The sequence below is a fragment of the Oenanthe melanoleuca genome, chromosome 5 (genome assembly GCF_029582105.1).
Source record: "Oenanthe melanoleuca isolate GR-GAL-2019-014 chromosome 5, OMel1.0, whole genome shotgun sequence".
NCBI classification, from domain to species: Eukaryota; Metazoa; Chordata; class Aves; order Passeriformes; family Muscicapidae; genus Oenanthe; species Oenanthe melanoleuca.
The window spans coordinates 10,963,708-10,978,838 of record NC_079339.1 but is presented as its reverse complement, the minus strand read 5'-3'; the positions used below and the strand labels follow the sequence as shown (position 1 = coordinate 10,978,838).

Sequence of the window (15,131 nt, the reverse complement as noted above, 5' to 3'; positions counted from 1 at the left end):
GCAAGCCTGAAAAACGATTTTAAGTGGATTAGCATTTGAGGAAAAAAATTACTCTGTGTTTATGAATACTCTGCAAGAGTTAGTTTGAGTAATGTGAAGTAAAAAATGTATTAAAGGTCCTTCCCAATTGTTGCTCCAATATCCCTTTTAGCATATCTACATGTGAATTTGGCTATGCTGGTTTCCAAATTTGCTGTATAAAATCTCAGTAAGTCAGTGCAATAGGAGGGCAGCTGGAACTAAGACAGTTCTGGATGGTTTGGAAGCTGATGTGCTAGAGGAAACATGAGTGCACTGTAGCCTCCTTTCCATGGAGTCAGGGTGTTATTAACTCAACCAGAAATTGGAGGTTGTATGTCAGTTTTGCTAGGAGAAATTCCATATTTTACCCCATGCAGGAAGTCAGGCTAGGTTGCTACAGTGCTCTTTTTGGGCCTTGATGTTTCATGCAAACTACAGTTTTCTCATTGCTTTTTGTATGATGAAACCTGATAAACTTTGTCTATCTGCTATTCTGTGCCATTCATGCATATCAATTTCTTGGCTGTTCTTTAATTTCTTCTCTTTAGGTTCAAGGAAACTTTGACAAAGTTGAATTCAACAGGATGTGCTGGACTCTCTGTGCTAAGAAGAACCTCTCTAAAAGTCCTTTGCTGATTAGCGATGAAGACGCGTTTAAAGTGTGGGTTATTTTTAACTTCTTGTCAGAGGACAAATACCCTTTAATCATTGTACCTGAGGAGGTAAGAAACAAAAACTTAAGATCTTTAACACCAGTTTGCCTAATGTTCCAGTTGAACTGTGTAAAAGTTCAGCTCTAGAGATGTAAGAGGAAATGTTGTTTAATTTAAAATTTTTATTCACCTCTTTTTGTATTGTAAGGCCTCGGATGCATTTCTCTGTCTTTCAGGGTGCATATATAGGGATTTCCACAGGGTACTTGAGATATTGATAGCTCTGTGTGCCTGGACAAAACAGGATAAACAGGACATGCATGGATGTGATCTTTAATCACTGCACTTGCTTATAGGTGGTTGCAATTTTGCAAGGTCAATACATCCATGTGATCCTGAAAAGAAGAATGCCCCCATCTGTTCTGTGTTATTGTGACTTGCAGGATGAGTCTTCAGTCTCATGTCACCCTCCTGATGGAAAGGACAGTACAAAATTTTCTGATGGTGTCTGCATCTGATCAAAACAGCCAGCCCCTGAACACTCTTGCTTGAAATGTCTGAAGGGATAATACCAGAGAGATCTCTTCATACTCTTAGTTCATGAACAAGTATTGGCAGCACTCAAATAGGTATTTTAGCCCTAAAGCAAGATTTCAGTATCTCCACTGTTCTCCCTTTTGGGATGGGTGGGGAAAGAAGCAGAAAGATCAGAACTGTTGGCATAAATAATCCCTTGCAAAACTGTGTTCACATATCCAAGTGGTTTGCAGTTCAGCACTGGAGGACTGAATAATAAACATCTGCAAATTGCTGAGCAGCCAGTGATCAAAACAGTCTCATTAACATGCTACTAACAGCATAACTGTGGGACTCCAAGGTGTTGTGCCAAACCCTCAAGTACAGATAACTCTCCTATCAAAAGAAACTGTTCCATTTTGCTTTCTCACTCACTTTTTAGCAGAAGACTTTCACTCTGTACATTTCTGGTTTTGCCAAACTGCCATGCCATGACCCTACCTGGCATGCTATATTCCCATGAGAAAGGAGTCTTCTTGCTTGCTTTCCCATTTGTTTCTGTTGGTTCTGGGAAATGGTTATCCTTTCTTAGTGGTGCTATATTTGGCTTGGTAGGTCAGAGCTACAAATAAATGCCAAAACTGGGACTCAAATCCGCGTCTCTGGTTTGTTGGTGTGTTCCCCGCTGTGCAGCCCGGCTTACCTGTGGGCAGACATTTCACATCTCCTAAATTGCTGGCATGGTTAAAAGCTTCAGCCCTGCCAGCTCTGGGGCATTGCTCCCCACTCCTTCTCACCAAGGAAGCCCCAGATTGGTGCTGCCTTCAGGTAATGGCAGTGTGTCTGTGTGTTGGCAGATGTGCTGCAGAGTCAGCACTGAGATGAGGTTTTCCAGACTTCCAGATATTTTATGTGCTATTGTTTGCTTTCCTTAATGCATCCTTAATGTCCAGGTTAACCTGTATTGCTCTTCTACTTGGATTATTTTAAAAGTTCTGATTGCGGATCTGTGTCAGTATCTCCTTGATTACAGCACGATTTCAATTGTGCAATTTGTTTAAAGAAAGCTTACAGAGCCTGACTGACAAAGAAAGGCTGCTCTGTTCTTATCATCTACAATGCCTGTATTCACTCCACCTTCACTCAGACCACACAGGTAATGTAATCAGCCACTGGAGGAATGCTGTCTGTTGAACACACTCCTTTCTGTTTTACACCGGTCCTGCATCAGGTTCTCTGTACTTCTGGAAAATTTTGCATTTACTTGTCTACCCTTTGCACAAAATTCCTAGAGTGAAAACGCAAAGTCTCAATTTCAGTCAGTTTTGCTTTTCCTCAGATATTTTGTATCTTCCTTTTTTCCAAAATGGCTTGCAGGTCGTGTATACAGTGAGGGGACTTCTGCGAAGTGGAGGAGAGGAGAAGGGGGATGGAAGCACTGCTGTTTGTGCTGTCAGTGTTTTGCTGACAGCAGTGTAAACCTCTCGTGTGACTACAGCTTCCCACCCAGGGAGCAGGCTCCTGCCCTGCCCAACTGCTGCTCTTATCCTTGGCTGGGAATATTGCAGCACACAATCTACTGCAGTTTCTGGCTCAGAGATCCAGCTATTTGTGTGGGATCCAGCTGTTTCCCCTCCTGCCTCCCTTCCACATTGTTGGCTTTTGTGTGTTTTTGGTTGTTGTTGTTTCTTTTCCACTTTTATAAGTAACTGAGAAACTTGCCACATACTTTCAGGTTGGAAGGTAAAACTCTTGAAGATTTTTGCCTCCTACCTTGTGGATGGCAAGACTTCTTAGGTGAATATATTAACACAATTTCATGTAGCTATAAGGATACCTTTTTTTCCTCCTTGGAGCAGCTGCTCTGAGACCTGCTTGGGAGTCTGAATTTCCTCTTTTTTTTTTTTTTTTTTTTTTTTTAAATTTTTAAATTTTTTAATTTTTAAAATGAGATAGGTGGTTTCTGCAGTCATTTCATAGATTTCATATCTCATCTCTGGAAAAGTCTCCTGCTTGAATGCAGTTTCACCTTATTTGCACTGTGCTGACTAAATATTGAAGCTGCTGTCTTTCCTTCTTGCCTATGTCATGTGCTTTTGCACTGGTGTTGCTGTGTTGGGCCTTTCCTTTTAGACAGCTGAGTGTGGCAGGGCTGTTATCCCCAGCTACAAAGTGTAAGTAAGTCTTGATTCCCTGCCCAAGTGTTGAATGGGCAGCAGGTGAGCTGCAGCTCATCCAGAGAAGGGAAAAGAGGGTCCTTTAGAAAGGATTCAGAGATACAGGCTGAGAAGAGCTTTAGACAGAGTAAAGTGGAGAAAGGAGTTACCAAGAGAGAAAGCAGTGGAGAGGTGATGCAAGGGTCAGAAGTTGCTTGTTTAGCAGAGGCCAGGCTGAAAGCCAGGGGCAATGACTGGCTTGTGCTCCTCACCTGTCCTTGAAGCAGGGATGCCAGCCCTGCACTTGAGGGAGATAAGGTTTGTGAAATCCATTGTGGGGAAGGGGTTGGGATGTGCAGTTTTGGAATGTGACTTCAAGCTTGAGAGGAGCTCTCTGTGTCACAGGGAGAACTCAGGTGACACAGAGACAGGAGCTGGTGGCTACAGGGAGCACTGGGCACAGCTGGTGCTGGCCTTGCACTCCAGTGTTCCTACTGCTGCCTACTGGTGGGCAGCTGAGAGCACTTGGAAGAGCTGGGAAAGATGAGAGATCCATGAATGTCTATTTTACAAAGGTGCTCATGTGCTGAGGCAGAAAGCAGGGACTGAGTGGAAGCTCCTTCCCTTCCCCACAGCCAGATTTTCCATTAGATCATCTGAGATGCAGACATCCAAGTGTTTGTTTCCTTCAGCTCTTGCAGGCATTAGCTCTTCCATGAGGAGGATAAAGTGAAGGAAAAGAGGTGGAGAGAACTAAAGCCAGAAGAGGAGAAATATTTCTGTTTTGTCATGGGTTTTCCTTACAAGTCACCTCTTAGTTGTTACAGACTCATTTGTGTGTCTTGGTATTTTTTAACCAGATGTTTTCTGTTTAATAAAAAGGTTTTCAAGCACTTCCCCTTTCTTATTTCTGGACATGTGACTGCAGCCTTGGGAATGCTTTATCGCCCGAGAGCTGTGGTGTGTGGTTAGTTGTGTTTCTGGGCCATTCTTCATGGTGAAACTCAGAGATACTCACACTGCAAGCTGCATACTCAGTGTTGTAATCCAATGTTCACAGTTTGTTTCAGATAAGCCAAACATATTTGCTGCTTTTGGCTTCATGAGGAAAGGTTTGTACAATCATTTTTCACTGGTCCTCTAGTCTTCAAATTTATTAACAGACAGCATTTCTAATCCTCCTAAGAGGACTAACTCTTGTGTGGCTTTTTGTGCATGTCAAAATGAGGTGATATTTTCTTAGCCTGAAGAGGTAAGAATCTTATCCAGTGGTGATTTTTCTGGAGTGTGTTTTTATGACCATATTTGCTTCCTTGTTCTGCATTCTAGTACCAGAAAGTGAAACAGTGAATGAAATACTGGGAATTGACCCTTGGCCCTTCAGAAATGGCATCAAAACTGATATAAAGAAAATGAAAGTTGCTTGTGTGGGGTTTTAATTGACCCATGATCTCTAAAAGTTGGTGACAGTGGTTAGGAAGATTTTTAGTCACTTGCAGCAGTCACTTGGTTAGGAAGACTTGCATCAGTTCTTCCCATTTCACTGCTTTCTTCCTTGATTGCTGCATAAAATTCAGTTTTCAGCTCACAACAGCAGGTTGTTTCTTGAGTTGACCTTTACTATACTTCACTTAGCCTGATTTTATTTTGAAAAAAAAGAAACAAGGTAGTGGCTTACATTGGATAATGAGCATGGTTTTGCTGGTGGAAAGGATGAAACAAATATTTGACTTAAATGTAAGTGATGTTCTGATGGGATGAAGAAAAGGAGTTGATAATGACTGTGGGAGGGGATATGACTGCTTTCATGGCTGTGGCCCAGTAACATGTACCCTCACAGAATTTTGTACAGTGTGAGTAGACTTTTGACATCTGCTCTATTAATATCACAAACCTTATTTGAATAGTGTGAACCAGAATAGCCTTGTGTGCTGTGCTCTGCAGGGCATGAAGGCCTCCTTGGCAATATTATTCTCATTCTAAGGGACCCACTCGTATATCAGAAAAATGTGTGAAAAATCTATAATGCTTCATTCCCCATGGAAGCAGGAATATCCGGAAAAGGGAAACAAATAGACATTGAAACATGGGGAAAAGAAGGTGCCCTCTTAAAGAGGCTCCTAAACAGACGCACATTAGAGCTCTGTTCTTTGGTATTATTTTTGATTTCTCTTGGCAAAATTCTGGCTGAAAAGTTTGTTGATTTGAGATGGAAACTGGTTTGGTAGTGTGGAGCCACTGAATACTTATTGGTGTATGCAGTGTTAACAACTCCCTGGTATTTTTGCACCTATATTTTGCATACTTTTGACCTGAAAGCAAAAGTATTTTGCATACTTTTGACGTGCATCAGAACAGCAGCAAACATCACTTCACTTTTGCTTTTCAGCATTGCCTTTTAGCCACAAGAGTAGGGCATGTTTGAGACACAGACTGCATTTGTCAGTTATTTGCTGGCTTGACATGTCTCTGTGGAGGAGGGGAAATGTCATTTGCTCTCAGAGGTTCCTCATTTGAGCTCCTAATGAGCTCAGTGGTTGCTGTTTGCTGTCAGACTGGTGCAATTTATTTCTTGGTATTTACTTCATACTTCCATATTCATATTCTGTGCAAAAGTCACTGTTGCTGTTGAGCAGATGTATCAGATAAACTTTTTCTGTGAACATTGGTTAGCCATGTATGTGACTGAATTCAAGATAAACCTTTATTTTTTTTTTAATTTTAGAAATTTAATTGTAACATGCACAAGTCATTTTTCAGTTAAGAAGTGTTAATGTAGTTTAAAATAATGAGTATTTTATGTACTTTAGTGGAATTATAGGATATTGTGGTCATGTAAGTGACTTGTAGATGGGGGTTAACAGATTTAAATGGTTAAATCTGTTCCATAAACCAAAATAAGATAAAATGTGTACAAATATCACTAAAGGAAATGTGTTAACTTATTTTTAGTGTATTATATGATAATGTGTACTCACCAAGAGTTTTGCATTGCATCATTTCCAGACCATTAGTTTGATCCACAGAACATTAGTTTGATCCACTATTTATTTATATGGCTTGAGCAAAAATGGGAACAAATTCATTTAGGTATGCTCTTTGTGTGTGTGAGTGTTCCATTGTCTGCAAGTGAGACCTGGTACTTTTAGATAATTAACCAGAGGAATTTGAGAGCTGCCATGCCTCAAGCAGTGTAAAAGGTTGTGAAATTCTGGAACAATGCATTTTAAAGTTAGAGTTAATATTTTTAGGGTTTTTAAATTATTATTATTTATTATTACTGTGTAGCATTTTGGCAGTTATATTATCTACCTAATTAAGTCTGAGTTATTTTAACTTTCCTTACAGTTAAAGTCCAGGATCATAGTCCAGAACTGGTGCTGCCCAAAGGGAATGAGCAGAGTGGCAGAATGTGTTTTGAACATAGGTAAAAAAACCCAAGATTTTAGGAGGTTTGCTTTGAAGCAGCTTTTCAGTGCTCCTGTTTTTGCACTCTGTGGAGGCTTTTTTTTGGTTGTTTTGGTTATTTTTTTCTATAAAACTTGTCTGGAGTAGGAAGTAAGCTGCTTCCGCCCTTAACTGAATACTAAGGATTTATGGTAGTTGATGCTTGAAAGCTTTGGATTATTTTTTTAACTTAAGGATTTTGGAGAGTGAAAATCAGCAAAGCTTATTCTAAAGGCTAGGGATTTGAATGCCAGTTCTGCAGAGGCCTCTGTTAGACCATATCTTTGCTAGTGAGAGCTGCATGAGGAGCTAAAAAATACTGAAATACTTGGTGAAGCTGAAATGAAAAACAGTGCTCTCAATTCCTGGAGGCATATTCTGTGCCTCACATATTCTGGGCTGTCTTCTGAGGGAGACATGAGAGGATGTGACAGCCACAACTTGGAGGTGTGTGCACTTCCCGTTCATTCAGTGGAGCAGGAACTTTCCTCCTGGCACTTTGCAGCTGCTTCTTTTTGCTGTAGCATTGCCCTGGAGTAATGGTACCCATGGAGTAAAGGTGCTCCTGGGAGTAGGGGATGTGACTCCAAGAGAGTCACTGAGCTGAAATTGTGGGGAAAGCACATCCATCTGCAGGGTGAATTTGGGAGTTTACTCTTGTGTGTCCTGACCACAGACATTAGGGAAAGGAAGGGATTTGGCTGTGCCACTTGTAGGAGAGAGAAACAGCAGCCATAAAATATTGAGGCCTGGGAGTCCTTGTGGTAAAATGTGTGGGAAACAAAAACAGTTCTTTATTTCTCTGTACTCCCAAATCTCTTGCATAGAGACTCAAGAACCTATTAGACTAGCTAAAAGGTGACTCTGAACTGTAGCAGGAAGGCCCTCACCAATTATTTTGTTTATAGAGTCATTAAAAGCATTTTGCATGTGCTCAGAGCTGTAGATGAGCTCAGTTAAAATACTGCAAATGAGCTGTGATGAGTTTAAAACCAACATAAAAAACAGACTAAAGAACCCCAGCCTCCTTTGCCTCTTTGTCATTCTTGTGTTTGTTTTGACTAGTGTTATTGGTGTTATTATCCTGTGCATGGTAATGCTTACAGAGTGATGACAGATTAAAGGACAAGGGGAATTTATTTGGGAAACAAAAGCAGATGTGAAAGATGTGTTCTTTTATTTCTTTCGGTACAACTGTCAGGATTGTATCTAGGGATGGAGTGCTTGAGTAGAGAGAGGGGTCAGGTATAGATCATACCTTGGTCATTTTTCATTTCACTTCTAGTCCAAACAGCCTTCTTTTCTTATTTTTTTGTAATTCGTTTGCTTTTTGCTTACAAGAATACTTTCTGAAACTTCTTGCTTTCTCACGCTTCAGTCATCACGGTTTGGAAGCCATTGCAGGGAAGGTCCCATGTGTTCTGTAGGAATCTGAAATATTAAATGAGGCTGTCAGGTTCAATTCTTTGTTTTACTGTGAAGAGAGTAGCTGAGGGATGGGATTGGCAGACAAGAGTTCAGCTGAGACAGGAGCTTAAAACCTTTGTTAATTAAACCTACATTTAGAGGCCTGCATGTGAGTGTAGGAAACTCTCCGTAGTGGGAGTCTCTGGAGAAGCTTCATTTACAGCTCTGAAACACTTGATTTCCATGCCTGCTGCAAATGATGGATTTCTGTTTGTGTTTTTGCACAGATTGAATATTTACTTAAAAAAATCACCGAAGCAATGGGAGCAGGCTGGCAGCAGGAGCAGTTTGACCATTACAAGATTGCTCTCAACACCAGTCGAGAGGGTCTGTCTGCGTGGGAGCTCATTGACCTCATCGGAAGTGGGCAGTTCAGTAAAGGGATGGACAGGCAGACAGTGTCCATGGCAATCAATGAAGTCTTCAATGAGCTCATCCTGGATGTACTCAAGCAGGTAAGAACCACAGAGAGCTAATGTTTTACAGTAGGATGTTTTATTGCTTTAATTAGAAAATGTTCAATTTGTGCTCAAATTCATAAGGGTTCTTTAATATGAGCTTATTTTTAGAAAATAAATTGTGCTGCTGTTCAGATTGCTGTAATTGTGGCAGTATTATGAATGAATTGCTTCTTGGTAAAGCTTGCTTTTAGAAAGTGAAGTAAGTGGGCTCTGACTTGAAGTTTGGCCTGTTTTACACTTGTACCAGATGCTTGTTAGTTCACAGAATAGCTGGATCATGCTCTCTGTTCTGGTGACAGCTCTTCAGTCTTTGGAAATGCTTTTCTATAGTTTCAGTTATGCTGTAGGAAATGCAGCTGTGCTGGGCACCACCTCTGTATTCAAACAAGGGGTCTGGACCAGGGTATTTCTCCAGCTGAAAGGTTGGCTTCTCAAGTGCTCCACTTCAGCAGGGCAAGAAAGGGGTGGAAGAGCTTCAGAGGGCTCTCCCTTCTTGTTCTGCTTAGCAGGCTACATGACTGACAGCTTACTTACCTGCACTCACACTCCAGAAGTCATGCCTTTGTATTTTTAACATGGCCTTTGTATTTTTTAGCAAGCTTTCTTCAGATTTCCAGTGACTGGATTATCAGTCTAGGAGTGCCTTTAAAACTGCATTCCTTTCATGGGAATTGGAAGTACCACAAGGACCTGAGGGGTCACAGCAGAGTTTACCTAGAAAGCTCTTTAAAATTGCCTTTTACCTGACAAGAGAATTTTTTTCATCTTTGATTTCTTGGTGAGGAGAGAAACAAAGGCTTGGCAGGCTTTCCTAAGCTGTTCTGAAGAAACCATCAGAAAGTCTTGGCACAGGAAATTCTTTCAGAATACCCACAGAACAATGCAAAACTCTATTTTTGTTAGCTGCTGATTGCCTGTTGGAGGTGAGGGCTGGGGACACACACATATAAAGTCAGTTGAGGGCAAAATGAAGTCATTCTGCTGTTCAATACTATGAAAATAAATTAACCAGTGTCAGTTCAGTCCTGCTTAAAACTTGTGAGGAAATTGGATTTCTTTTCTGTTTTAATACTGCATTGTGTGTCTTCCCCCACTTTTTTTTGGTTTTGTTTTGTGTGTCCTTTCTTTCCTGTCTTGGTGCCTGGGCTTCTTTCTTAAGGATGTCTGAGTGCCTTTGAATGGTTCCTCCACACTTAAAAATAGTTTGTGTTAAGATTTGGCCCTGTGCCTCCTGGGCAGCTGAGACAGTTAGTGGCCTGGTGGAGAGCAGAATTCTCTGTGTGATTTCAGTATCCTGATATCTTGTGGATTCACAGAATTGTCCTGTTTATTGCAGTAATCATATAATTGCTTCAAGGTATTAATTAATGACACATGGTCTCATAACCAAGTGTCGTGCTACTCTTTTTATTGAACATATCCTGGATCTCTAAGGCTTACAGAGGGTAGCAGCAATAGTTTAATTTGTATTTAGTGTTCTGAAAGATGTGTTATTTGTGTGATGGTTGGTGTGAAAAAGCTCTGGCTTTTCAAGAGCTCTCAGTGAGCTCTTGGAAGATGAGGAGTAACTGATACTGAAATAATAGCTAAAGATCTTGCAGAAATTTGAGGGGAAAGTATTAGTCTGACTTGCCTTTGAAAGCAAATTTGGTAAGTCAGGAAGGGGGAAAAAAAATCTTAGACTTTGTAAAGAATGAAAGATTGAAGCTGCAGGAATCCTTCACATGGCCTTGCAACACCAGAGCTCAGACTTGAGTTTGGAGGCAGCAAACAAAGCTGTTTCTGTGTGCATTCCTGGTGTGGAGCAAGGGAGTGGGATGGCACCTGGGAATAGGCACGGCCTTGGCTCTGGACATGTTTAAGTGGCTAGAAAACTGAGCACAGATAAGCTGTATGTGTAGGGGGTGCCTTGGATTTTTGTTTGTTTGGTTTGTTTTTTAAACAAAAAAGCTTCTTCAACTGTTCTGAATGTTTTCTTTCCCCTCAGAGCTGTAGAGAAACATATCTTTGGCTTAAATATGCCACAGCACATTTCTTTATATATGTTTGTTTTTTTTTTTTCTTAATACAAGCACATTTGCTTGTATCAAAAACTGATAGATGAAAGCTATTAGAGAAAAATGTTCCTTGGTCTCCTTTCCAACTTCTTCATCCTCTTAATCTGGAATACTTTGAGTATACTTACTGTATGACTTGTTCATAGCATATGTTGATGTTGGTATTTTAGTTTTTTTCTGTGATTTGACTTTTTTTTGGAAGTTAAATGTCAGACAAAAGTTGATGTAAGTATTTGGGGAATATGATTACAGAAATGGAAGATGCAGCTGAAATACTGGCTAACTTTGAAAGTATTTGGGGCTATGAGGTAACTTGTCTGTGTGCTAAAGATCTGTTGGATCTTTACACCTTTACATAACCAAAAGACCAGATGGTTCAGCAGAGGCCAGGCATTTCAGCTGCTCTGTTGCTTTTAACAGGGCTACATGCTGAAGAAAGGTCACAAACGGAAAAATTGGATGGAGCGATGGTTTGTGCTAAAACCCAATATTATTTCCTACTATGTAAGTGAAGATTTAAAGGACAAGAAGGGAGACATCATACTGGATGGCAATTGTTGTGTAGAGGTAAAACCACTCCAAAAACTATGTATGTCTCTAAAGATCAGAATTAATCCTTTTTTGTGTGTAGCATTGACTCCTGGTATCTTTTAGTATAGCTTTCTTTACTTCATATGACACCAGATCATAAATACCTTTTTAATAAAGACTCTTAGTGCTGGTATTTGTATCTCTGTGACACATAACTGCATAGATGCAGTTTGACTTTATAACTTAGATTTCAGTGTTTGCAAAGCTCATCTTTATTGTTACCTATTCTAGGCCTTGCCTGACAAAGATGGAAAGAAATGCCTTTTTCTCATAAAATGTCTGGACAAAACTTTTGAGATCAGTGCCTCTGATAAAAAGAAGAAACAGGAGTGGATTCAAGGTGAGGTTTCAAAAATGCTAGGTACATGCTAGTGAAAATTAAGGTTAGTGGAATTCTTACAGCAGTGCTTTACTCAAATTTGAAATTCTTGGTCTTGTGATTTTTTGATATCTCTGTTTTGGTCACATGGATCTTTAAGGGGTCTGAGGCTCAGACAGAACTAAGGATCCACATAAAGGAAATTGGTTTTTGTTAAGTAGGTGCCTCAATTCAGGCAGCCATAATCAAAATGAAATGGTTATTATTGGTTTTTACATTGACTGTACTTCTAGGAATGGGAAGGGAAGCAACATTGTAAGCTGTTGCTTTTGGGGAGATAGGGAAAGCTTGTTCATTTTGGCACTGTAAAATACTGGCTTTGGTTTTACAGGTTTGCTTGAAGTAGTATGGTATGGTGAGCTGAGGATAAAGCTGGGAATTAGGGCTTGCTTTTCTATTCCATGGTAAATTCCTCCTGTGAGACCTTCCCAGATATGTGATGGGTACATCCATCTGCAGAGTGAGGTAGAAGCCCTTGCAAAGCTGTTGTTGCCAATGCTATTGAAGAATGTGCAGCAATTAAATATTTGGAGCTATAGGATTTCATTTGCACTCCCTCTTTCCTAGCAGCATGTGTTTCATTGCCCCAAAGTCTGGTGTGTGACGAATGATTCAAAAGGAGATTTTTTCATGGTTCGTGGTATGTGAATAAAATACCAAAATCATCTGCCACTTCTCTTTGCTGTCTTAAATATTTTCTCACTGCATATAAGTGAATGAGAGCTACTGTTTTACTGGGAGAAAGTTTTCCCTTGGGGTATCTCTAAGAATACATGGTTTAAAGTTGGCTCTAGGGATGATAGATAGCACCTTACCTCTTGGTTAATCATTGAGTCTAGGTGGTAAGTAATCCTGAGATGTTGGGGTTTTCTCTTGCAGCTGGGAAAATAAGTGACTCATATGTACATAGCCTGTTACAAATCAATATTGGAATTGACCTAATGCAGTGGAATTGCCAGACCTTATCCTTGCGGCACACAGCCAGTACTGAGAGCTGAGTGTCTTTCACTTCTGGTTTGTGTTGACAGCCAACATGATGAGAATTAGCACAACTGACAACAGTGCTTTCTGATTTAAAATTAAATTCAAAAATCCCCAGTCCAAAAGCCAGCCACACCACTGCAAGTCACATCACAAAGCCTACCCAGAAAGTCCAGCATTCCCTCCATGTTGTTCTCTTGCTGTCCCCTGCAGCCATCCAGAGCACTGTGAACCTGCTGCGGGCAGGGAGCCCCCCTCCCCACAAAGAAGCGCGCCAGAAACGGAAGGAGCTGCGCCAGAAGCTGCTGGCTGAGCAGGAGGAGCTGGAGAGGCAGATGAAGGAGCTGCAGGCAGCAAATGAGAACAAGCAGAAGGAGCTGGAGACCGTGAGGAAGGTGGGAGTGGGAGCTGCCATGCTTCCAGCCTAGTGCTCAGTCCCTGTGGTTGAACTGGGCTTAGTGGGGTGGAACTGGGCATCTCTGCAATGTTCAGGCACATTGAGCTGACTCCTCCTTCAGAGGTGCTGTGCTTGTTTCAGGCCCCTGGACTGAGCAGGGGGATTGTCAGACTGGTGGAGAAGAACCTGCCAGCTCTGTGGGTGGTGTGTGGGAGAGACACCAATTTTTCAGGAGAGACCAATATTTTCAGTTGCTTTTGGATTTTTTGTTTTCCTTTTCTGTCAGATGCATCTGTCAAACCTGGGGCTTTCCATGGAGATTTTCTTCTGTAGTTCACCCATGTTTTGTTATGTTATTTATATGTTTATGGGTACTGTTCTCTTCCCACAGATGGAAGTTCTATAATACCTATCTTTAAAAAAAAACCCAGATGTGGCTTTTCTTGCTGTGAGAGCTTTTAGTGGGGAGTGTGCCTTAGCACACTTGCGAGCTTAGAACCCAATTTTCAAATTCAAACCCTCCACACTTGCTGCCTTACATTTTGGCTGCTGAGTCCCTGCTGCTAGAGCAGTCCAGATCTTCCTTTGTTTACTCTACATGTCTCCACTACCTCCCCAAATTAATGTAAGTTTTTTGCATTTCTGTTTAGGACAAGTCTGCATCAATGCTTGAGTTTTTCATAAATAAAACTCACCAATTTTAGCCCTTAGAAAAAACTTCAGTGATCTTTGCAGCTATAAATATTGTGAGGGCATTAAAGGCTTTGAATTTAAAAAGCAAATAAAATAATAAAAACACACACATTTTTAAAAGTCTTGTCATTGTCACAATTTGTGGTAAGAAGAAATTTGTCTTTTTTCTAAATTAATCTTGCACTGACAGTCCTGATGTAACTCTTATTCTCTTTGCCTTAAATGAAGTCTGACAGTGGAAAACCATTTTAAAATTTGATATTGGCACCTCTAGTCTACCATGCGTTTAAGATTCAGAGTGCCTATGTTACCTTCTACTGGTAAGTAATGTGCCTGTTAACAGAAATCATAAGATTGGATTTCTGCATTGTTTACCTTATGGAAACATATTTAGGGGGAAGACAGCATGAGAGCAACTCCAAAGGAGCAGTAGGAAATTGACAGGTTCCAGGGAGTTTCATAAAAATAACAATGAGTAAACTAGAGAGAGTTGTGGCCAGAAGCATCTCTTGAAGTGGGTTAGATTAAGATGATTTCTCAAGGAAAGTGTCTTAGGCTCTGACATGAACTATTTCACTTTGCCTAGATGGAACTAGGAGGGAGGTACATTGTTGGAGGAACTGAAAGTGTTTGATTAGTTAGAAGAATGTTCTTCAAGGAAAAGACTTTGTAAATGCTTTAGGAAACTGGATTGTTCTGGGAAGCTTGGAAGTTGATTTGCTTCTGATGGCAGTGAGCCACCATTTATGCAGCATCTGCCAAAGTGCACTCTGGGACTGGTTTGTATTTTGGTAGCTCCTGCAGTAGAGTATTTCAAAAGAATAAATGCTTTTGTCTGAAACAGATTTTTTTTATATTCTTTAATGGAATTTTGACATGTGCACATTGAACAGCCAGGAAGGTAAGTTTTTCCTTGTGTGAGAGCATGCACAAGATGTGTGCACCCTTTCTGTTTCAATTTGGGGTCTTGCATGGCCTTTGGAGACTCTGTGCTGTCTAAAATCTGCTGGAAGGGTGTGTTCCTGTTGACACCCCCCCTCCAGCACTTGTGGCTTTTCCCTGAAGTGCACAGTTCCCAGTAACCTTACCTGCTAGGAACAGCTTTGGTGGATTAAGCAGGAAGTTGCTGATACTGAGTGAACATAGATAATTTTCTTGTTGAGCTCTCTGGCAATGGCCTGGCATTCACCCTTGCTTGTGACTCTGCACGTTCACCCTCTCAGCTCAGTTTTGGCAATGTTTGTTTAATTTCAAAGCGGGGAAGGAAATCTAGAGGAGATTTCACTTAAATAGGCATCTTGGATTTGACTAC

At 40.8% G+C, this 15,131-nt stretch overlaps 1 protein-coding gene across 1 annotated transcript in view; it reads left to right on the top strand.

Annotated features, from left to right (window-relative positions):
• SWAP70 (switching B cell complex subunit SWAP70) overlaps positions 1-15,131 on the top strand; it is a 35,006-nt gene that overhangs the window by 12,359 nt on the left and 7,516 nt on the right. The window contains exons 3-7 of the mRNA XM_056493847.1: positions 570-743; positions 8,488-8,715; positions 11,199-11,345; positions 11,601-11,709; positions 12,943-13,124. Coding sequence (XP_056349822.1) covers positions 570-743; positions 8,488-8,715; positions 11,199-11,345; positions 11,601-11,709; positions 12,943-13,124 — 840 coding nt within the window. The remainder of the gene's footprint in view (positions 1-569; positions 744-8,487; positions 8,716-11,198; positions 11,346-11,600; positions 11,710-12,942; positions 13,125-15,131) is intronic.